The sequence below is a fragment of the Pristiophorus japonicus genome, unplaced genomic scaffold (genome assembly GCF_044704955.1).
Source record: "Pristiophorus japonicus isolate sPriJap1 unplaced genomic scaffold, sPriJap1.hap1 HAP1_SCAFFOLD_441, whole genome shotgun sequence".
NCBI classification, from domain to species: Eukaryota; Metazoa; Chordata; class Chondrichthyes; family Pristiophoridae; genus Pristiophorus; species Pristiophorus japonicus.
The window spans coordinates 191,325-213,946 of NW_027254323.1; the positions used below are offsets into that span (position 1 = coordinate 191,325).

Genomic DNA, 22,622 nt, shown 5'->3' on the forward strand with positions numbered 1-22,622 from the left:
GTGGCAAGGATTACCCAAGATGTCTGAAGACTTGCTCTGCTGCACGGACCGAGCACTCACACATATAGAAATGTGGGCTGGCTCAGGCTTCCCCTGGACCCTTGCCCCTTCTGGGCCCCAGACTCACATCTCTTCTGGGCCCCGGTCACTTCCTTCTACAAACTCTTGATCCTTCGCTCCTCCTGCTGTGCCTACCCGCACTGCAATCAGCGACCTGACCTCACCCTCCTGCAGTGGTATGCCATCGCACATTGCTCCCTCTAATGGCCCCGGCCTGCTGATGGTCTGACAGGCCGGGACTGCGCCGATTTCCAGGCCGGATCGCTGCACGCTGCGCCCTCTAATGCAGCCTGTCATATGATCAGCCATGATCATATTGAATGGCGGAGCAGGCTCGAGGGGCCATAGGGTGTACTCCTGCTCCTATTTCTTATGATCTTATGTTCTTGTGTTCTTATATTCATATTACCCTGACAGTGTACCTCCAATTTATAGCCAGTGCCAGCATAGAGCGTTCCAGGACAGGTACAATACAGAGCTCACACTACATTACCCTGACTGTGTACCCTCACGTTATACCCAGCGCCAATAGTACAATACAGATATCTCACCACGTTAAGCTTTGCCCACAATGCCCAGGGTCAGTGACCCTGTACCCTCAGTGACCCTCTACCCACAATGCACAGGGTCAGTGACCCTCTACCCACAATGCACAGGGTCAGTGACCCTGTACCCACAATGCACAGGGTCAGTGACCCTGTACCCACAATGCACAGGGTCAGTGACCCTGTACCCACAATGCACAGGGTCAGTGACCCTCTAACCACAATGCTCAGGGTCAATGACCCTGTACCCACAATGCCCAGGGTCAGTGACCCTGTACCCACAATGCCCTCTCCGCAAAGGTCACTGTGGCCATGAAGTCCTTGGCATCTGAATCCGAGCAGGAAGATCTCAGGCTCCATTCCCGGCCTGTGCTGTGTGCACTGCCCTCTCTCCCCCGGTGTGGTACTGAGCCCCACACGTAGAGTAGGAAGACCCCTGGCTCCATGCCCGCCTGTGCCCACTCGCATTCTTTTCCAGTTTGTCTCTCCCTCTCTCTTTCTACACCTGTCCCTCTCACACACTCAACATGTCTCGCTCTAACTCTGTACCTCTCTCTCTCACTCACTCTGTACCTCTCTCTCACTCACTCTGTACATCTCTCTCTCTCTCTCACTCTCTCTCTTACTCTCACTCTCTTTCTGTACTTCTCTCTCTCACTCTGTTCCTCTCTCTCTCACACACTTTGTACCTCTCTCTCTCACACTCTGTACCTCTTTCTCTCTCTCACTCTGTACCTCTCTCTCTCTCTCTCTCTCTCTCTCTCTCTACCTGTCTCTCTCTCTCTCTCCCTCTCACTCTATACCTCTTTCTCTCTCACTCAGTACTTGTCTCTCTTTCTCTCACTCTGTCTCTGTCTCTCACTCTACCTGGCTCACTCTCTCTTTCTGTCATTGCCCTGAGTGAAAGAGAAAGCTATTATTGTGAAATGGGAGATTTATTGGCAATTCACTTCCAGTCAGGGTTGGTCAGATGTTACCAGGATATTGTGAAGTATGAGGAAATCGAACAAGCTGCCCCAGGATTGATTCATCAGTAGCCCATTGTGAAAGAGGACAGTACATGGACTGAGCCCAGATAACTGCCCAGTCAGCCTGCTGTGCTGGGGCCCAAAGCTGCCTCTCTGTGGGTTGGCCATTCGCCTGGATCAACACAACCGCTTTGGACAAGCTGATTTTCATATCGCTCCAGCTTCGATTCTACTCTGTACAAAAAAGTCAGGAATTGGAGGCGATGGAGGACAAGGAGCTGGTCAAAGGCGAGGTACTGGCCCCGGAATCTGAGCAAAAGACCTCGGCTCCTCCGAACAGCAAGAGCGATGAGCACAGGTGAGCATTCCAGGCTTGGCTTTGTCTCATTGGGCATCACTCTCTCTCTCACCTCTGGCTTCGAGCCTCACTCCAGACCAATAATCTAGGCCGACACTCTCAATCAGAGTGTCAGTATTGAGGGAGCGTTGCACTGTCGGAGGGGCCGTATTGAGGAGGCGCCGCACTGTTGGAGGGGCAGTACGGAGGGAGAGCTGCACTGTCAGAGGGGCAGTGCTGCAGTGTCGGAGGGGCAGTACTGAGAGAGTACTGCATTGTCGGAGCGTCAGTGCTGAGGGAGCACCTCACTGTCGGGGGGTGGTACTGAGGGAGTGCTGCACTGTCGGAGGGGTGATACTGAGGGAGTGCTGCACTGTCGGAGAGGTGGTACTGAGGGAGTGCTGCACTGTCGGAGGGGCAGTACTGAAGGAGCGCCGCACTGTCGGAGGGGCAGTACTGAGGGGGCGCTGCACTGTCGGAGGGGCAGTACTGAGGGGGCGCTGCACTGTCGGAGGGGCAGTACTGAGGGAGTGCCGCACTGTCGGAGGGGCAGTACTGAGGGGGCGCTGCAATGTCAGAGGGGGCAGTACTGAGGGAGTGACGCACTGTCGGAGGGGCAGTACTGAGGGGGCGCTGCACTGTCGGAGGGGGCAGTACTGAGGGAGTGCTGCACTGTCGGAGGGGCAGTACTGAGGGGGCGCTGCACTGTTGGAGGGGCAGTACTGAGGGAGTGCCGCACTGTCGGAGGGAGCAGTACTGAGGGGGCGCTGCACTGTTGGAGGGGCAGTACTGAGGGGGCGCCGCACTGTCGGAGGGAGCAGTACTGAGGGGGCGCTGCACTGTCGGAGGGGCAGTACTGAGGGAGAGCCGCACTGTCGGAGGGGGAAGTACTGAGGGAGCGCCACACTGTCGGAGGAGTGGTACTGAGGGAGCGCCGCACTTTTGGAAGTGCTTCCTTTAATATGAGACGTTAAACTGAGACCCAGTCCACGTCACAATGGAAAAAGAGCATGGCAGTCCCCTCGAAATCCTGGTGCAGCATTCCTCCCTCAGCCAGTGCCGCTAATAAACAATATTGGGGACATTTATCCCATTGGTGTTTGTGGGCCTTGTACAGATGAGCTGCCGTGCGTCATGACATCACAACAGCGCCTACGCTTCTAGAGGCGCTCTATAAACGCATGGGTTTCCTTCCCCTTTGTGAGCTGGTTATGGGCATTCCAATCGGGCATCAGCTGACCTCGTACCTTACTCTGTGCCTGGCAGAAGCGTACCTTGGCACTGTGCCGGGTGCTGACCCCGGGGGCAGGACATCGCCAGTTGTGTGCTGGGTGCCACGGAGCGCCTCTGGCAAGGGCACCCCTCTCGACACACCTGTCTCCGACCTCTCGATCTACGCCAGTTATCCTGAAACTTGAAGCAACCTGGGAACAGGAGGAGGCCATTCAGCCCCTCCAGCCTGTTGTGTCAGTCAAGCAGATCATGGGCTGATCTGGATCTTAATTCCATCCACCTTGGTTCTGTAACCCATCATACCCTTGCCTCACAAAAATCGATCAACTTCAGTTTTGAAGTTTTCAATTGACCTTGTCAGCTTTTTGGGGGAGAGAGTTGCAGATTCCCACTGCCCTTTGTGTGAAGAAGTGCTCCCTGCCTTCACCCTGAACGGCCTGGCTCTAATTTTAAGGTGACACCCCCTTGTTCTGGACCCCCCACCAGAGGGAACAGTTTCACTCGCTCTCCCCTGTCAACTCCTTCAATCATCTTAAACACCTCAATTAGATCACCTCTTAATCTTCGATACTCGAGGTAACACGAGCCCAGTCCCTGCAACCTGACCTCCTCATTTAACCTTCGAACCCCGGCACCATGCTGGTGAATCAGCAATGTGAATCCTTTCATTGGCCCATTTCCTGTCTGGTTGTCGGTTTGTTTCTCGGCCTTCCTCCCATCCCACAGCTTCCTGTTCACAAAGCTCCAACATTCCAGCACAGGGTATTGGGCCAGGAGGCTGCTAACCAACCAGACTCTTCAGATAATGTGGGCGAGGGGCCCTGTGAGACATACAGCCAGGCACACAGAATGTGAGACACAGACATACAGGGGCAGAGCAACTGAGAGAAATGGAGACAGCGAACAGGATCGACAGAAAAATGGACAGAGAATCAAACACGCGAAGGAGAGCTACAGAATAAAGGGAGGTGGGCGGATAGATAGAGAGGTAAATAAAGAGACAGAGTCCCATCAAATGCTCCCTGACAGGTACAGCACGGGTAAGATACAGAGTAAAGCTCCCTCTGCACTGTCCCATCAAACACTCCCAGGGCAGGTACAGCACGGGTTAGATACAGAGTAAAGCTCCCTCTGCACTGTCCCATCAAACACTCCCAGGGCAGGTACAGGGGGTTAGATACAGAGTAAAGCTCCCTCTACACTGTCCCATCAAACACTCCCAGGGCAGGTACAGCACGGGTTAGATACAGAGTAAAGCTCCCTCTACACTGTCCCATCAAACACTCCCAGGGCAGGTACAGCACGGGTTAGATACAGAGTAAAGCTCCCTCTGCACTGTCCCATCAAACACTCCCAGAGCAGGTACAACACGGGTTAGATACAGAGTAAAGCTCCCTCTACACTGTCCCATCAAACACTCCCAGGACAGGTACAGGGGGTTAGATACAGAGTAAAGCTCCCTCTACACTGTCCCATCAAACACTCCCAGGACAGGTACAGGGGGTTAGATACAGAGTAAAGCTCCCTCTACACTGTCCCATCAAACACTCCCAGGACAGGTACAGGGGGTTAGATACAGAGTAAAGCTCCCTCTACACTGTCCCATCAAACACTCCCAGGACAGGTACAGGGGGTTAGATACAGAGTAAAGCTCCCTCTACACTGTCCCATCAAACACTCCCAGGACAGGTACAGGGGGTTAGATACAGAGTAAAGCTCCCTCTACACTGTCCCATCAAACACTCCCAGGACAGGTACAGGGGGTTCGATACAGAGTAAAGAGTAAAGTGCAAAGAGTGACGCACGCAGTGCCTGCCTGAACCTCGCGCTCCTCCTGACCCTTGTTGATCGGACCTCCTTGTGTTTCCCCACAGCGTCTCCCACAGCACCACCTTCCAGACGCCCAAGTTCGTGAGACTGAAGAACTGGGAGAGCGGGAACCTGCTGTACGACACCCTGTACCTGCAGGCGCAGAAGGTGCCAGAGCCTTTCAGCCGCCATTCCTTCGGGGCAGGGGAGGGCGAGGGGACCGTGGGGAAGGGGGGCAGGTGGGAGGGGCAGGGGAAGGGGGGCGGGGGGAGGGGCAGGGGAGGAGGGGCAGGGGAAGGGGGGCAGGGGGAGGGCAGGGAGATGTCAGAACTTGATGGATTTTAGTAAGGTGAGGGTACTAATGGGTATGGGGCCAAGGCAGGGAGATGAAGATACTGAGCAGCAACGATCTGATTGAATGGCGGAGCAGGCTTGAGGGGCTGAATGGCCTACTCCTGTTCCTATGTTGCAATGTACTTAAGGCAGGAGTTGAAAGAGTGGGACCTGGGACTCCATGGGAGCCGGGTCTGACAACATCATGACAACAGACAACTTTGTGGGATTAGTGTTAGGAGACCATCGGGAAAACAGCACAGAGGTCACGCAAATCCCATAGGGAGAGGGTGATGGGCGAGGGATATAGGGAGAGGGTGATGGGTGATATAGGGAGAGGGTGATATAGGGAGAGGGTGATGTAGTGAGAGGGTGATGAGTGAGGATACAGGGAGAGGGTGAGGGCTGAGGGATACAGGGGAGGGATACAGGGAGAGGGTGAGGGCTGAGGGGTATCGGGAGAAGCTCCCCTGTGGCTGTATGTTATTGTTGGTGGGGGTGATACTTTGTGAATGGTTGGGCGGTGAGTGTGTTTGGTTACTGACCGCCTGTTCCCGTCTGTTTTCCCTCAGCGATCCCCGTGCTCGGAGGCGAGGTGTCTGGGCTCCGTTATGTTCCCCAAAGAGCTCTTCTGTAAACCACAAGGTGACCCCCGCCCCACGGAGAAACTCCTGTCGCAAGCAACAGCCTTCCTCAACCAGTACTACACGGCCATGAAAAGGTGCCGCGATCGAGGGCTCCTGGGCTGGTGGCTCTGGGTTCTGTAGCTTCAGGGGTTTTTGGGTTCAGGGGTCAGTGTTCTGGGATTGGGGAACGAGGGGTTCAGGGAAGGGTGTGGGTCAATTTTGATGAAGTCGGTGGCAAGAGGATGGGAGGAGGAATGGGTGGGGGAGTGGGGAGGAGGAATGGGTGGGGGAGTGGGGTGGGGGAATGGATGGGGGAGTGGGGTGGGGGAATGGGTGGGGGAATGGGTGGGGGAGTGGAGAGGAGGAATGGGTGAGGGAGTGGGGAGGAGGAATGGGTGGGGGAGTGGGGAGGAGGAATGGGTGGGGGAGTGGGGAGGAGGAATGGGTGGGGAAGTGGGGTGGGGGAATGGGTGGGGGAGTGGGGAGTGGAGTGGGGGGGTGTGGGGGAGGGGTGGAGGTGAGGGATGGGGGAATGGGTGGGGGAGTGGGGAGTGGAGTGGGGGGGTGTGGGGGAGGGGTGGAGGTGAGGGGTGGTGGAGGGGAGGGGATAGGTGGGGGAAGGGAGGTGGGGGGTGTGTGGGGGAGGGGAGGTGCGGAGGGTGTGGGGGAGGGGAGGTGGGGGAGTAGGGAGGGGAGGGGTGGAGGGGAGTGGGGGAGGGGAGGGGTGAGTAGGGGAGGGGTGAGTGGGGCAGGGGTGGATGAGTGGGCGAGTTGGGGGAGGGGTGTGGGAGAGGGGTGTGGGAGTTTGGAGAGTCGGGGAGAGATGGGTCGGGGAGGAGTGGGGAAGTGGAGTGTGGGAGGGGAGTGGGGAGTGTGGGGAGTGTGGGAGGGGTGGGGAGTGTGGGAGGGGTGGGGAGTGTGGGGAGTAGCTGGGTCGGGGGGATGGGTGGGTAGGGGGGAGGGGTGTGGGGGTAGGGGTGGGGGAGTGGTGGGTGGGGGGAGGAGTGGGGGAGGGGTGGGTAGGGGGAGTGGGGAAGGAGTGGGGGAGGGGTGGGGAGTGTGGGGGGTGGGGACTGGGGGAGGGGTGGGAGTGTGAGGGAGTGTGGGTAGGGAGAGTGTGTGGAGTGGGGGAGGGGTGTGGGGGTAAGGGGGAGGGGTGGAGAGTGTGGGGAGTGGGGGAGGGGTGGGGAGTGGGGAGTGTGAGGGAGTGTGGGGAGGGGTGGGTAGGGGGAGTGGGGGAGTGTGGGTAGGGGGAAGGGGTGGGGAATGGGGGAATGGGGGAGGGGTGTGGGGGTGGGGGAGTGTGGGGAATGGGGGAGGGGGGCGGAGTGTGGGGAATGGGGGAGGGGTGTGGGAGTGGGGGAGTATGGGGGAGGGGTGCGGAGTGGGGAGCGGGGGAGGGGAGGGGAGTGGGGGCAGCTTTGGTGCAATTGGTGTGAATGTGTGCGAGGTATCTCGGCCCCCCATTGATGAGCTGCCCCCTCCTGTCCGGGCTCACAGGGCGGACACCCCAGCCCACACCCAGCGCTTGGCGGCCGTGGCGACGGAGGTGGAACGGACCGGCTCCTACCAGCTGACCCAGAACGAGCTGATCTTCGGGGCGAAGCAGGCCTGGCGCAACGCAGCGCGGTGTGTCGGGCGCATCCAATGGAGCCGCTTACAGGTCAGAGCACCGAGCCCTCACACCGTGCTCACTCTCTGCCCCTCCCACTGTCTCGCTTTCTGTATCGCTGGCACTCTCTCACTCTCTCTCTATCTCTCTGTCTGTATCTCTCTCTATCTGTATCTCTCTCTCTCTCTATCTCTGTATCTCTCTGTCTCTATCTCTCTGCATATCTCTCTATCTCTGTCTCTCTCTCTCTCTCTCTGTGACTAATTCACTCTGTCTCACTCGGTTTCTGTTTCTCTCTCTCTCTCTTAATCTATCTCTGCATCTCTTTCTTTCTCTCTTTCTCTGTCTCTTTCTCTCTATCTGTCTCTCTCGGTCTGCATCTCTCTCTCTCTCTTCCTCTCTCTCGTTTTCTCTCTATCTATCTCTCTTTGTGTCTGTCTCTTTCTGTCTCTCTCTCTGCCTCTCTTTTGCTCTGTCACTGTTTCTCTCTCTATCTCTGTACCTCTCTGTCTATCTATGTATCTCTCTCAGTCTCTCCCTCTCTCTGTGTCTCCCACTCTCCCTCTTTCTCTCAGTCTTGCTCTCTCTCTCATAGGAACATAATAACAAAAGCACACCATTTTGCCCCTCCAGCCTGTGCCGGCTCTTTGAGTGAGCTATCCAATTACTCCCACTCTCCCGCTCTTTCCCCATAGCTCTGTTAATCTTTTCCTTCAAGTATTTTTCCAATTATCTTTTGAAAGCCGCGATTGAATCTGCCTCTACCGACCTTTCAGGCAGTGCATTCCAGATGACAACTCGCTGTGTAAAAAATGTTCCTCGTGTGGCCTCTGGTTCTGTTGCCAATCAGCTTAAATCTGTGTCCTCTGGTTGCTAACACTATTTGCCTGTAATAATTACGTGCAGACTTTGTTACTGCCCGTACTTTTACAAATGCCAATGTATTTTTTCCTGGATGATTGTCCCTAATGATCCCCTATCACTGACGTTGGGCTGACCGGCCTGTGTTTGCTGGGTTTCTCCCCTTTTTGATCAAGGGTGTAACATTTGCAACTCTCCAGTCCTCTGGCACCACTATCATATCTGAGGAAGATTGTAAGATTGTGGTCAGAGCCTCTGCAGTTTCCACCTTTACTTCCCTCCTGGGATGCTGGGATCCCTTGAGACTCCAACAGGTAAGCCCTCTGTTGGCGATATTATACAGGTTGCCTGGGGTTGCATACATAACACCATCCACCTGCCCTGGCTTCCTATCCCTTAGTACCCTTGTTTTGCAAAAATATCGATCTCGGAATTAAAACTATTCATTGAGCGAGCATCTACTGCTTTTTGTGTGGGGTTCCGCACTTCTACCGCCCTTTGTGTGAAGAAGTGTTTCCGAACTTCTCTCCTGAATGAAAAAACAAAATACTGGGGAATCGGGAAATTCGAAATAAAAACAGAAAATGCTGGAAACACTCAGCAGGTCAGGCAGCAAAGGGTGTGGAGAGAAACAGAGTTAACTTTGATTTTAAGGATGTCCTAGTCTCTCCGCTCCCCCCACCCCAGTGGGAAAAGTTTCTCCCTGTGCACCCATTCAAAATCCTAAATACCTCCATCAACTCGATTACTGAGATAAGGCTACAGGATTGATAATTAAACATTGCAGGGTACAATATATTTAGAAAAGACAGAGGGAAAAGGGGAGGTGGAGGAGCAGTACTTATTCGAAATAACATAATGGCAGTAGAAAAAGTGACGCAGCTATCAGTAAGACAGAAATAGAATCCATGTGGATAGAGATAAAAGATAATAAAGGATCGATCACACTAATAGGTGTAGTCTACAGACCATCACCATAGGCGGTCCCTCGAGAAGAGGATGACTTGCTTCCACGCCAAAAAGGGATGAGTTCACAGGTGTTTCAATGAAGGACCTAATATTCCAGGTCCCGAACTACATGTTGAAGGGTGGAAGATGCCTGTGCGTGGATTTTTTTAACTTGTGGTGGCCGTTGTACACCAGCCACCACACGGACTTGACAGAGCGAGGTCTTGGTCCAGTGGCAAGGGTTACCCAAGACGACTGGAGACCAGTTCTGCTGCACGGACCCAGTGCCTACACATATCGCAGTGTGGGCTGGGCCCGTGCTGCCCCTGGGCCCCGGCCCCGAACTCACGCCTCCACTGGGCCCCGATCACATCCCTCCACAGTCTCTCGCCGCTCCGTCACATGGCTCTGGGCAGCCAATCCAGGTGCAGTATTTTCTCATTCATAATAATGGGAACAACGTAAATAGGAGTTCTCATTATTATGATTGAGAAACACCAACCCCCCCCAACACTAATAAAATGTAGAAAAAATACACCACATATTTAACATTAATTTAAATTAAAGTTATTTATGTCTTATAAAAAAATATTTTTTTTTCCAATTTTCTAAAATGTTTTTTTAATTATGGTTTAAAATAAACTTACCTTAATGGGCAGGGTTTTTAACATTAAAATGTGTTCATAAAGTTTTATTTTACAATGTTTTTGTGTGTTTTAAAACTCTTACGCCTGTAGCAGTCAAATATACACCTGCTTTTAACAGACAAAAGAGTTTTGAGGACATTTGCCGGGCAAGATATGGGTAAATCCCGCAACCTTGCCCCTGCAAATGTCCTCGCTCCCGATATGCGGAAGATCTGTCAGGCTCCAGCTTGACAGATCGGAAAAGCCGGTTTTCAGTGCATGCGCATTGTGCGCTGAAAACCAGCTTTTGCCATGCCTTCCCAGGTCTGTACACGCCCCATACATGCCCCGTACACACCCCATACACGCTCCGTAACGCCCCGTACACGCCCCGTACACGCCCTGTACACGCTCCGTACACACCCTGTACACGCCCCGTACACACTCCGTACACGCCCCGTACACACTCCGTACCGACTTGGGGAGGTCGGGATTTCTGGGCCATTGTGTTATCTAATTCAATACAAATATAACAGAAACATAGGGCCCAAGTTTCGAGCCGCGCATAGAACGGCGCAGTCCTGACCTGGACGCCCGTTTTTCGAGCCACGAAGTGCACATAAAAAAACCCTCCGTATTCTCCACCTCCCTGCAGGTCCTCTGACCCTCGACGCGGCGCAGCACGAGCTGTGGGGGGGGGGCGGAGCCAGGTCCCTGCGCTGAAAACAGTGCGGGGACCTCTGCACATGCACGCTACAGTCGGCACGCAAGTGCAGTAGCTCCAGGCGCCCAAAACTGTGTGGGAGGGGCCCGAAGCACGCAGCCCCTAGCCCTGGCCCAATGGCCTCACTGGGGCTGCGTGAATAAGGCTCCTCCCACACCCAGCTCCTGCTTCCTCCCGACTCCCACTCCCGCTCCTGCTTCCCCCCCCCCCGCCCCCCGGACCGGACCCGACTCGACCCATCTGCCACTGCCGCTCCCGCTCCCTCCCCCCCCCGACTCAACCCGACTCTACTCCCGCCCCCGCCCCTGCCCCCGGACTGGATCCGACCTGACCTCCCCCTCCCGACCTCCCCCTCCCGACTTCCCCCTCCCCGACCTCCCCCTCCCCGACCTCTCCCTCTCCTTCTCTCCCTCTCTCCTTCTCTCCTTCTCTCCCTCCTTCCCTCCTCCCTCTCTCCCTCTCCCTCCCCTCCGCCCCCCCCCCCCCCCGCCGCCGACCCAAACCTCCCTCCCTCCCCGACCCGACCCAACGCCACCTACCTGTAAATCTGGTGCTGGGGACGGGCCCTGCCCGAAGACTCGGGCCCGGCCCGTTCAGCCTTCGGTCCCGACGGCAAACCGCTGCCTTTCACACAGGTAGGAACATGGTTTATATAATCTTTTCTTTGCTTATAAATTTTTATTCAGGTTGGATTTATTTGTATAATATTTGTATAAGTATAACTAAGGATTTGTTGTAGAATTTAATGACTTCCCTCCCCACCCCCCCCCCCCCCCTCGTTCCCGACGCCTAATTTGTAACCTGCGCCTGATTTTTTAATGTGTAGACAAGGTTTTTTCAAGCGTACAAAAATCTTCACTTACTCCATTCTAAGTTCGTTTGGAGTAAGTTTTCACTCATGAAACTTTGAAATCAGGCGTAAGTGGACGGACACGCCCCCTTTTGAAAAAAAAATTCTGTTCCAAAGTGAAACTGTTCTAACTGACTAGAACTGGAGCAAACTAAATGACGAGAATTCCGATTTCTAAGATAATCCGTTCTACACCAGTTGCTCCTAAAAATCAGGAGCAAATCATGTGGAAACTTGGGGCCATAGAAACATAGAAAATAGGTGCAGGAGTAGGCCATTCGGGCCTTCGAGCCTGCACCGCCATTCAATGAGTTAATGGCTGAACATGCAACTTCAGTATCCCATTCCTGCTTTCTCGCCATACCCCTTGATCCCCCTAGTAGTAAGGACTTCATCTAACTCCTTTTTGAATATATTTAGTGAATTGGCCTCAACAACTTTCTGTGGTAGAGAATTCCACAGGTTCACCACTCTCTGGGTGAAGAGGTTTCTCCTCATCTCGGTCCTAATGAATAGCTGAGGCCACTTTACAGATCCATGTTGGACACCACTAGTCCTTTCCCCCTAATTCGAGTCTATACGCATTAGCCCTTTGTCTTCCACTGCCTAACCAATCTCATAACCAGGTTAATAATGCCTTCAATTTCCTGAGCGTTAATTTGAACTAACAGTCTCTTATGTGGAACTTTATTGAATGCCTTCTGGAAGTCCATACAAACTCCATCCGTTGGCATTACCCCATTGGCTACTTTAGTTCCGCAAAAAATTCAATTAGATTCAAGAGACATGAGCAAACCCATATTGGCTCTCTCTAATCATCTCATATTTCTCTAAGTGCTCAGTCACTCTGTCCTTAATTTTAGATTGTAATAACTTCCCCACAACAGTTGTTAGAAAAACAGGCCAATAATTTCCTGGTTTCTCTCTCACTCCTTTCTTAAATAATACTTATCTCTCTGTCTTCCTATCTCTGTCTCTCTCTTTGTATCTCTCTCTCTGTCTCCGTCTCTCATTGTCTCTCTCTCTCTCGGATTCTCTGTCTCTCTTTCTCTCGATTTAATTCTCTGCCTCTCTTAATCTCTGTCTCTCTCTGTTTCTCTCTCTGTATCTCTCTCTCTTTCAGTGTCCCTCTCCCTATCTCTCTCTCCTTTTCTCTCTCTATCTCTCTCTATGACTCCTTGTCTCTCTTAGAAGAATGAGAGAGGATCTCATAGAAACATATAAAATTCTGATGGGATTGGACAGGTTAGATGCAGGAAGAATGTTCCCAATGTTGGGGAAGTCCAGAACCAGAGGTCACAGTCTAAGGATAAGGGGTATGCCATTTAGAACTGAGCAGAGGAAAAACTTCTTCACTCAGAGAATTGTGAACCTGTGGAATTCTCTACCACAGAAAGTTGTTGAGGCCAGTTCGTTAGATATATTCAAAAGGGAGTTAGATGTGACCCTTATGGCTAAAGGGATCAAGGGGTATGGAGAGAACGCAGGAAAGGGGTACTGAGGTGAATGATCAGCCATGATCTTCTTGAATGGTGGTGCAGGCTCAAAGAGCCGAATGGCCTACTCCTGCACCTATTTGCTATGTTTCTATGTTTCTCTCTATATAACCCTGTCCCTCTCTCTCCCTGTCTTTCTCTGTCTCTCTTTCTCTCCCACTTTCCCTCTTTCTGTGTCTCTTTCTCTCTGTCTTTCACTCTCTCTGTCTCTCTCTCTCTCTCTCTCTCTCTCTCTGTTTTTCTATCTCTTGCTCTCATTGTTATTGAGATTAATCAGAGTTTTTATTCTCTGCTGACAGTTCTTTGATGCTCGGGACTGCAGTACGGTCGAGGAAATGTTCAACCATATCTGTAATCACATCAAGTATTCAACCAACAAGGGGAATATCAGGTAATGAGAGAGCTCCCTCTACATTACCCAGTGTCAGCATCGAGCGCTCCTGAGGCAGGTACAATACAGAGCTCCCTCTACATTACCCTGACAGTGTACCCCCACTTTATACCCAGTGTCAGCATCAAGTGCTCCAGGAGCAGGTACAATACGGAGCTCCCTCTACATTACCCTGACAGTGTGCCCCCACTTCATACCCAGTGTCAGCATCAAGTGCTCGAGGGGCAGGTACAATACAGAGCTCCCTCTACATTACCCTGACAGTGTACCCCCACTTTATACCTGGTGTCAGCATCGAGCGCTCCTGGGGCAGGTACAATACGGAGCTCCCTCTACATTACCCTGACAGTGTACCCCCACTTTATACCTGGTGTCAGCATCGAGCGCTCCTGGGGCAGGTACAATACAGAGCTCCCTCTACATTACCCTGACAGTGTACCCCCACTTTATACCTGGTGTCAGCATCAAGTGCTCCAGGGGCAGGTACAATACGGCGCTCCCTCTACATTACCCTGACAGTGTACCCCCACTTTATACCTGGTGTCAGCATCGAGCGCTCCAGGGGCAGGTACAATACGGAGCTCCCTCTACATTACCATGACAGTGTACCCCCACTTCATACCCAGTGTCAGCATCAAATGCTCCCGGGGCAGGTACAATATGGAGCTCCCTTCATGCTGCCCATGCTGTTTGCTCATGTAGTCTACATTTAACTCTCTCTTGTAGATCTGCCATTACAATCTTCCCTCAGAGGTCAGAGATGAAGAGTGACTACCGTTTGTGGAACAGTCAATTCATTCACTATGCGGGGTTCACTCAGGAAGATGGCACAGTGGTGGGGGACCGTTCTACTGTCGAATTCACTGAGGTACTGGCCTTCGAACATCGCTTCCTGTACATCCAAAGCCACATCGACACACATGTTTCTAAAATGCTGAAACCGTGCGTCAAATGATGGGCAATTTCAGTCTCCCAGTGTACATTCATATCGGGTCTTGGGCAGGCCCAGAGTAAGTGGGTATGGGGCCTAGAGCAGTGCCAGATTGAGTGGGTATGGGGCCTAGAGCAGGGCTAGAGTGAGTGGGTATGGGGCCTAGAGCAAGGCCCAGAGTGAGTGGCAATGGGGTCTTGAGCAGGTTCCAGAGTGAGTGGGAATGGGGTCGAGAGCAGGGCCCAGAGTGAGTGGGAGTTTGGCCTAGAGCAGGTTCCAGAGTGAGTGGAAATGGGGCCGAGAGCAGGTTCCAGAGTGAGTGGGAATGGAGTCTTGGGCAGGCCCAGAGTGAGTGGGAATGTGGCCTAGAGCAGGGCCCAGAGTGAGTGGGTATGGGGTCTTGGGCAGCCCAGAGTGAGTGGGAATGGGGCCTAGAGCAGGTTCCAGAGTGAGTGGGAATGGGGCCTAGAGCAGATTCCAGAGTGAGTGGGAATGGGGCCTAGAGCAGGTTCCAGATTGAGTGGGAATGGGACCTAGAGCAGGTTCCAGAGTGAGTGGGAAAGGGGTCAAGAGCAGGGCCCAGAGTGAGTGGGAATGGTGCCCAGAGCAGGGCCCAAAGTGAGTGGGAATGGGGCCTAGAGCAGGTTCCAGAGTGAGTGGGAATGGGACCGAGAGCAGGTTCCAGAGTGAGTGGGAATGGGGTTGCGAGCAGGGCCCAGAGTGAGTGGGAATGGGGTCGAGAACAGAGCCCAGAGTGAGTGGGAATGGGGCCTAGAGCAGGTTACAGAGTGAGTGGGAATGGGGCCAAGAGCAGGGCCCAGATTGAGTGGGAATGGGGTTGAGAGCAGGGCCCAGAGTGAGTGGGAATGGGGCCTATAGCAGGTTTCAGAGTGAGTGGGAATGGGGTCAAGAGCAGGGCCCAGAGTGAGTGGGAATGTGGCCTAGAGCAGGGCCCAGAGTGAGTGGGTATGGGGTCTTGGGCAGCCCAGAGTGAGTGGGAATGGGGCCTAGAGCAGGTTACAGAGTGAGTGGGAATGGGGCCAAGAGCAGGGCTCAGATTGAGTGGGAATGGGGTTGAGAGCAGGGCCCAGAGTGAGTGGGAATGGGGCCTATAGCAGGTTTCAGAGTGAGTGGGAATGGGGCCTATAGCAGGTTTCAGAGTGAGTGGGAATGGGGTCAAGAGCAGGGCCCAGAGTGAGTGGGAATGGGGCCTAGAGCAGGTTCCAGAGTGAGTGGAAATGGGGCCTAGAGCAGGGCCCAGAGTGAGTGGGAATGGGGCCTAGAGCAGGTTCCAGAGTGAGTGGGAATGGGGCCTAGAGCAGGTTCCAGAGTGAGTGGGAATGGGGTTGAGAGCAGGGGCCAGTGTCGTTTAATTTGTCAGACACGACCTCCATTTAACCAAAACCATGCATTGATTAATTTGCGTTTTTTTTGCCCGCTGATTGATTTTTTCGTGAATTGTTAGTGGATTGCAACAGTTTGCAACAAAGTGACATTAGGTGGGATGCGCAGGGCTAGGCCGAGACAGGATGGTCAGTGAGATCTGGGGCTGCTCAGGTATGAAGTGCAGCAGGGCGTTAGGTGAGCTGCTTTGTACTGTAGCTCAGCAGTGTTGCCTGTTGTCTCACTGCCCTCTCTTGTATGATCTGTCCCCAGATTTGCCTGCAGCTGGGCTGGAAGCCCGAGAGGAGCCGATTCACGGTGCTGCCCTTAGTGTTACAGGCCAACGGCGATGACCCCGAACTCTTCGAAATCCCACCCGAACTGATCCTGGAAGTCTCCATTCGACACCCACAGTAAGTGCGGACCCCGCTGCTCTGCCCATGCGAATCTCCCGCTGTCCCTCGGTGCCCGCTGCTCCAAGCCTTGTCCACGTAGACAGCTCGGATCGAGGGCCCACCTGGAGCCAATGGACATGAGGCCTGTCGGCTGGGAGAGGCCCAGCATTGGTGAGACTGAAGCCTGGAGGCCAGACTCGTACAGCGGCTTAGGTCAGCTGAGCCGAGGCATGATTCAGGCTTTAAAGCTGATGAACACCTCAGCCTACACGCGCTGAAGCTCGAGCTGCGAGATTGTTGTCGGCCTGTTCCAGTTGCAATTGAGGCCTGGGGTAGCAGTGGTGATCCAGACCTGGAGTCAGGTGTAGGCTCAATGTAGATGTGTTTTAGGCCTGAGCCTGGTAGTAACATAGAAACATAGGGCTAGACTTTTCACTTCACATCGCCCATCTATGGCCCATCTATTGCCCAAAACGGACCACTATCGCCTATTTTGAGCAAAAAGTGGAAACTAGGCCCAATACATTGCCGGAAAAACAGGTGCCTAAGTTTCCACTTTGATCGCCCACACCAGGCCTACCCCAAGTTTCGGCACCTAGCATGCACTTCGCTGGGCCGATGCAAGGCCCAAAAGAGTGCTGAGAAATAGTTGCTTTTACTGGGCCAAAGAGAAGGAAATGGGCACTACGGACGCTATTTTGAACTTTGGAGGAAGGGGGGAGGATTAGTTGTGAGTTATTTAGAGAGTAAATTTAAAGATAATTGTACTCAGAATATTGGAACAAGGAATTTAAAGAGGTATTATCAAGTTATTTTTGGTAAATAGGTTTTATGTATTGAAATTATTTTGTAAATAGCTTTTACATGGTGAAGTTATTCACTGATATTGTTGGGGCTTATCAAACTGACTGGTATACAGCGTAGAGAGTGCAGAGTACAGTGTTTATATAGACTTGAGAGATTATTAAAATTAGTAATTTTTGATAGTGATATGGGGCCTATGCTTTCCGTGCCTTTAATTGCAACTGCTCACACGCTGGTTACTGAAAGGACCAATCGAAGAGGTGGCAGAGTAATGGACGGAGACAAAGATTCAACTCAATGTTAGGGTTCATAAATTTATTCATAATTTAATTAAGTTAGAATATAACAAAATGACATTGAAGATTCTAATTAAAATTTCCATACATCATTAAATAATAGATATGGACGATTTTAAATATAAATGTCAACTTACTCTGGCTGTTGCCAGCAGGATGTTCCATCTTTTGCGGCACTGGTCAGATTTGCGTGCTTCGTTGGATGCCGACACGACCACGTCGGCAATCTCAGCCCATATTCGTCTATATGCACGGGGTGGAGGTTTCCCATGCCCACCCTGTGTCAAGTCCTCCCACCTCGTGCTCATGATATTTACGAGGGCCTCATTGGCCTCCTCGCTGAAGGGCTTGGCCCTTCTCCTCTCATTTTCTCCCTCCATTGATGCTTTTTATTTATATAGCAGTATTTCAGCAATTAAATACTGTTGACAAATATATAATTATGCTTATAAGTATTTATAAGTATTTTAAATTTTAAAAAAATTGTAGATCTCTCAAATTTGTTAATTTTACTTTAAATTCCAAGATACAATCTACCGAACCCAAAAGCCTCTCTCTTTCTTTCTCTCTCGCTCTCGCTCTCTCTCTGATCCTCCCTGTGCTTCTGAGCATGTGTGATAACCCCTGACCTCTCAAAACGCGGCAAAGAAAATCAACCTCAAACAAAAATCCTACGCATGCGCAGAATAGCGTTGCTAGGGAAGCTTTTTTTTCCTTTGACTTCTATTTTCTTTGGACAATCGTGAGATCACCGAAAAATCAGATTGGCCATTTGACATCGCCGGGGGAAAGCTGAGTGGAAAATCGCAACAAAAAAAATGGGCCTTGTGCCGGCAATCGGCACGGGCGATACGTGCCACATTGCTGGAACAAGGCCCATTTTTCTGCGCCTTATCACCTAGTAGAAAGTTTAGCCCATTGAAAATACATGCAGGAGTAGACCATTTGGCCCTTCGAGTCTGCATCACCATTCAATAGGATCATGGCTGATCATTCACCTCAGTGCCCCTTACCTGCTTTTTCTCCATATCCCTGATCCCTTTAGCCATAAGGGCTACATCTAACTCCCTCTTGAATATATCCAATGAACTGGCATCAACAACACTCTGCGGTAGGGAATTCCACAGGTTAACAACTCTCTGAGTGAAGAAGCTTCTCCTCATCTCGGTCCTAAATGGCTTACCCTTTATCCTTAGACTGTGTCCCCTGGTTCTGGACTTCCCCAACATTGGGAACATTCTTCCTGCATCTAACCTGTCCAATCCCGTCAGAATTTTATATGTTTCTATGAGATCCCCTCTCATACTTCTAAACTCCAATGAATACAGGCCCAGTCGATCCAGTCTCTCCTCATATGTCAGTTCTGCCATCCCGGGAATCAGTCTGGTGAACCTTCACTGCACACCCTCAACAGCAAGAATGTCCTTCCTCAGATTATGAGACCAAAACTGAACACAATATTCCAGGTGAGGCCTCACCAAGGCCCTGTACAACTGTAGTAAGACCTCTCTGCTCCAATACTCAATACCCCCTAGCTATGAAGGCCAACATACCATTTGCCTTCTTCAGCGCCTGCTGTACCTGCATGCCAGCTTTCAATTACTGATGTACCATGACACCCAGGTCTCGTTGCATCTCCCCTTTTCCTAATCTGCCGCTATTCACATAATATTCTGCCTTCATGTTTTTGCCACCAAAGTGGATAACCTCACATTTATCCACATTATACTGCATCTGCCATGCGTTTGCCCACTCACCTAACCTGTCCAATTCACCCTGCAGCCTCTTAGCGTCCTCCTCACAGCTCACACCACCACCCAGCTTAGTGTCATCTGCAAACTTGGAGATATTACACTCAATTCCTTCACCAAAATCATTAATGTATATTGTAAATAGCTGGGGTCCCAGCACTGAGCCCTGCGGCACCCCACTAGTCACTGCCTGCCATTCTGAAAAGGACCCGTTGATCCCGACTCTCTGCTTCCTGTCCACCAACCAGTTCTCTATCCACGTCAGTATATTTATTACCCCCAATACCATGTGCCTTAATTTTGCACACCAATCTCTTGTGTGGGACCTTGTCAAAAGCCTTTTGAAAGTCCAAATACACCACATCTCCCTTGTCCACTCTACTAGTTACATCCTCAAAAAATTATAGAAGATTTGTCAAGAATGATTTCCCTTTCATAAATGCATGCTGACTTGGACCGATCCTGTCACTGCTTTCCAAATGTGCTGCTATTTCATTTTTAATAATTGATTCCAACATTTTCCTCACTACTGATGTCAGGCTAACTGGTCTATAATTACCCATTTTCTCTCTCTCTCCTTCCTTAAAAAGTGGTGTTGCATTAGCTACCCTCCATTCCATAGGAACTGATCCAGAGTCGATAGACTGTTGGAAAATGATCACCAATGCATCCACTATTTCTAGGGCCACTTCCTTAAGTACTCTGGGATGCAGGCGATCAGGCCCCAGGGATTGATCGGCCTTCAACCCCATCAATTTCCCTAACACAATTTGCCGCCTAATAAGGATTTCCTTCAGTTCCTCCTCCTCACTAGATCCTCGGTCCCCTAGTATTTCTGGATGGTTATTTGTATCTTCCTTCGTGAAGACAGAATCAAAGTATTTGTTCAACTGGTCTGCCATTTCTTTGTTCCCTATTATAACTTCACCTGAATCTGACTGCAAGGGACCTATGTTTGTCTTCACTAATCTTTTTTTCTTCACATATTTATAGAAGCTTTTGCAGTCAGTTTTTATGTTCCCAGCAAGCTTCCTCTCATACTCTATTTTTCCCCTCCTAATTAAATCCTTTGTCCTCCTCTGCTGAATTCTAAATTTCTCCCAGTCCTCAGGTTTGCTGCTTTTTCTGACGAATTTATGTGCCTCTTCCTGAGATTTAACACTATGCTTAATTTCCCTTGTTAGCCACGGTTGAGCTACCTTTCCCTTAGAGGCCTAGCGTAGGTGTACTTTATATCTAAGGCTTGTGTCGGCATGCTACAGACCAAGTGTAGGTTTATTTTAGGCCCAATGTAGGTGTAATTTAGGTCACAGCATTGTGGAGGCCTGACACAGATCAAGTTTTGGTATATTTTATGCGTTAGACTCGTGTCGGCCCAGTGTCGCTGTGACTCAGACCGGTCACCCTGTTGTCCGACTGTTCACCTTCATTATCACTCTCTCGCCAGGTATGACTGGTTCAATAAACTCAATCTAAAATGGTATGGACTCCCGGCCGTTGCTAACATGTTGCTTGAAATTGGAGGTCTGGAGTTCCCAGCCGCGCCCTTCAATGGTTGGTACACGGGCAGCGAAATTGGCGTGAGGAATTACTGCGATTCATCACGGTATGATCTGCTAGAGGTAGGTACCTGTCTTTCGTTATCACAGAGTCACGGACCTAACAATGCAAAGGTCCAAACGGCCCATCCATTCCGGGCCGACGAAAAGCTGCAGGATTGGATCCAAAGGTCACAGAAAATGACAAGCTGTACAAACCATCCCACCCCCCATATCCCCACCCCCCATAACCCCAAACCCAACCACCATATCCCCAAACCCACCCCCCCAAAACCTCAAACACAACCCCCATATCCTCAAACCCATCACCATATCCCCAAACCCACCACCATATCCCCAAGCCCACCCACCATATCCCCAAGCCCACCCCCCATATCCCCAAACCCACCCCCCATATCCACAAATCAACCCCCCATATCCCCAAACCCACTCCCCATATCCCCAAACACAGCCCCCATATCCCCAAACCAACTCCCCATATCCCCAAACACAGCCCCCATATCCCAAAACCCACCCCCATATCCCAAAACCCACCCCCATATCCCAAAATCCACCCCCCATATCCCAAAACCCACCCCCCATATCCCAAAACCCACCCCCATATCCCCAAATACTCCCCCATATCCCCACCCCACATATTCCGAAACCCACCCCCAATATCCCAAAACCCACCCCCTATAACCACAAACCCAGCCCCCATATCCCCACCCCACATAACCTCAAACCCACACCGCATATCCCCAAACCCACCCCCTTTATCCACAATCCCACCCCTTTTATCCCCAAACACAGCCCCTTTATCCCCAAACCCAGCCCTATATCCCGAAACACACCCTCATATCCTGAAACCCACCCCCTATATCCACAAACACACAACCCATATCCCTAAACCCACTCCCCATATCCCCAAACCCACCCTCATATCCCCAAACCCACTCCCCATATCCTCAAACCCACACCCATGTCCCCACCTCCCCCATATCCCCAAACCCACCCCCCATAACCCTAAACCCACCTCGATATCCCCAAACCCACCCCCATATCCCCAAACTCACATCCCATATCCCCAAACCCAGCCCCCATATCCCCAAACACACATTACATATCCCCAAACTCACCCCCCATATCCCCAAACCGACTCCCCATATCCCCAAACCCACCCCCCATGAACCCACTCCCCCATATCCCCAAACCCACCTGCCATATCCCCAAACCCAGCCCCCATATCCCCAAACCCACCCCCTTTTATACCCAAACCCACCTCCTTTTAGACCCAAACCCAGCCCCTTTATCCCCAAACCCAGCCCCATATCCCGGAACCCACCCCCTATAGCCACAAACACACACCCCATATCCCTAAACCCACTCCCCATATCCCCAAACCCACCCTCATATCCCCAAACCCACTCCCCATATCCCCAAACCCACCTGCCATATCCCCAAACCCAGCCCCATATCCCGAAACCCACCACCTATATCCACAAACACACACCCATATCCCCAAACCCACCCCCCATATCCCGAAACCCAACCGCCATATCCCCAAACCCACCCCCCATATACCCAAACCCAACCTCATATTCCGAAACCCAACCCCCATATCCCAAACCCACCCACCATGTCCCCACCCCCCCCATATCCCCAAACGCACTCCCCATAACCCTAAACCCACTCCCCATATCCCCAAACCCACCTGCCATATCCCCAAACCGACCTGCCATATCCCCAAGCCCACCTGCCATATCCCCAAACCCAACCCCAAATCCCGAAACCCACCCTCATATCCTGAAACCCACCCCCTATATCCACAAACACACACCCCATATCCAAAAATCCAACCCCATATCCCCAAACCCACTCCCCATATCCCCAAACACAGCCCCCATATCCCCAAACCAACTCCCCATATCCCCAAACACAGCCCCCATATCCCAAAACCCACCCCCATATCCCAAAACCCACCCCCCATATCCCAAAACCCACCCCCCATATCCCAAAACCCACCCCCATATCCCCAAATACTCCCCCATATCTCCAACCCACATATTCCAAAACCCACCCCCAATATCACAAAACCCACCCCC

The 22,622-nt window shown here is 51.8% G+C and overlaps 1 protein-coding gene across 1 annotated transcript in view; it reads left to right on the forward strand.

Annotated features, from left to right (window-relative positions):
* The first annotated feature begins 885 nt into the window (after nucleotides 1-885).
* Nucleotides 886-22,622, forward strand: part of LOC139251755 (nitric oxide synthase 1-like) — a 207,686-nt gene continuing 185,949 nt past the window's right edge. The window contains exons 1-8 of the mRNA XM_070873295.1: nucleotides 886-1,931; nucleotides 5,018-5,120; nucleotides 5,858-6,006; nucleotides 7,412-7,574; nucleotides 13,328-13,419; nucleotides 14,146-14,287; nucleotides 16,007-16,146; nucleotides 20,427-20,601. Coding sequence (XP_070729396.1) covers nucleotides 1,837-1,931; nucleotides 5,018-5,120; nucleotides 5,858-6,006; nucleotides 7,412-7,574; nucleotides 13,328-13,419; nucleotides 14,146-14,287; nucleotides 16,007-16,146; nucleotides 20,427-20,601 — 1,059 coding nt within the window. The 5' untranslated portion in view covers nucleotides 886-1,836. The remainder of the gene's footprint in view (nucleotides 1,932-5,017; nucleotides 5,121-5,857; nucleotides 6,007-7,411; nucleotides 7,575-13,327; nucleotides 13,420-14,145; nucleotides 14,288-16,006; nucleotides 16,147-20,426; nucleotides 20,602-22,622) is intronic.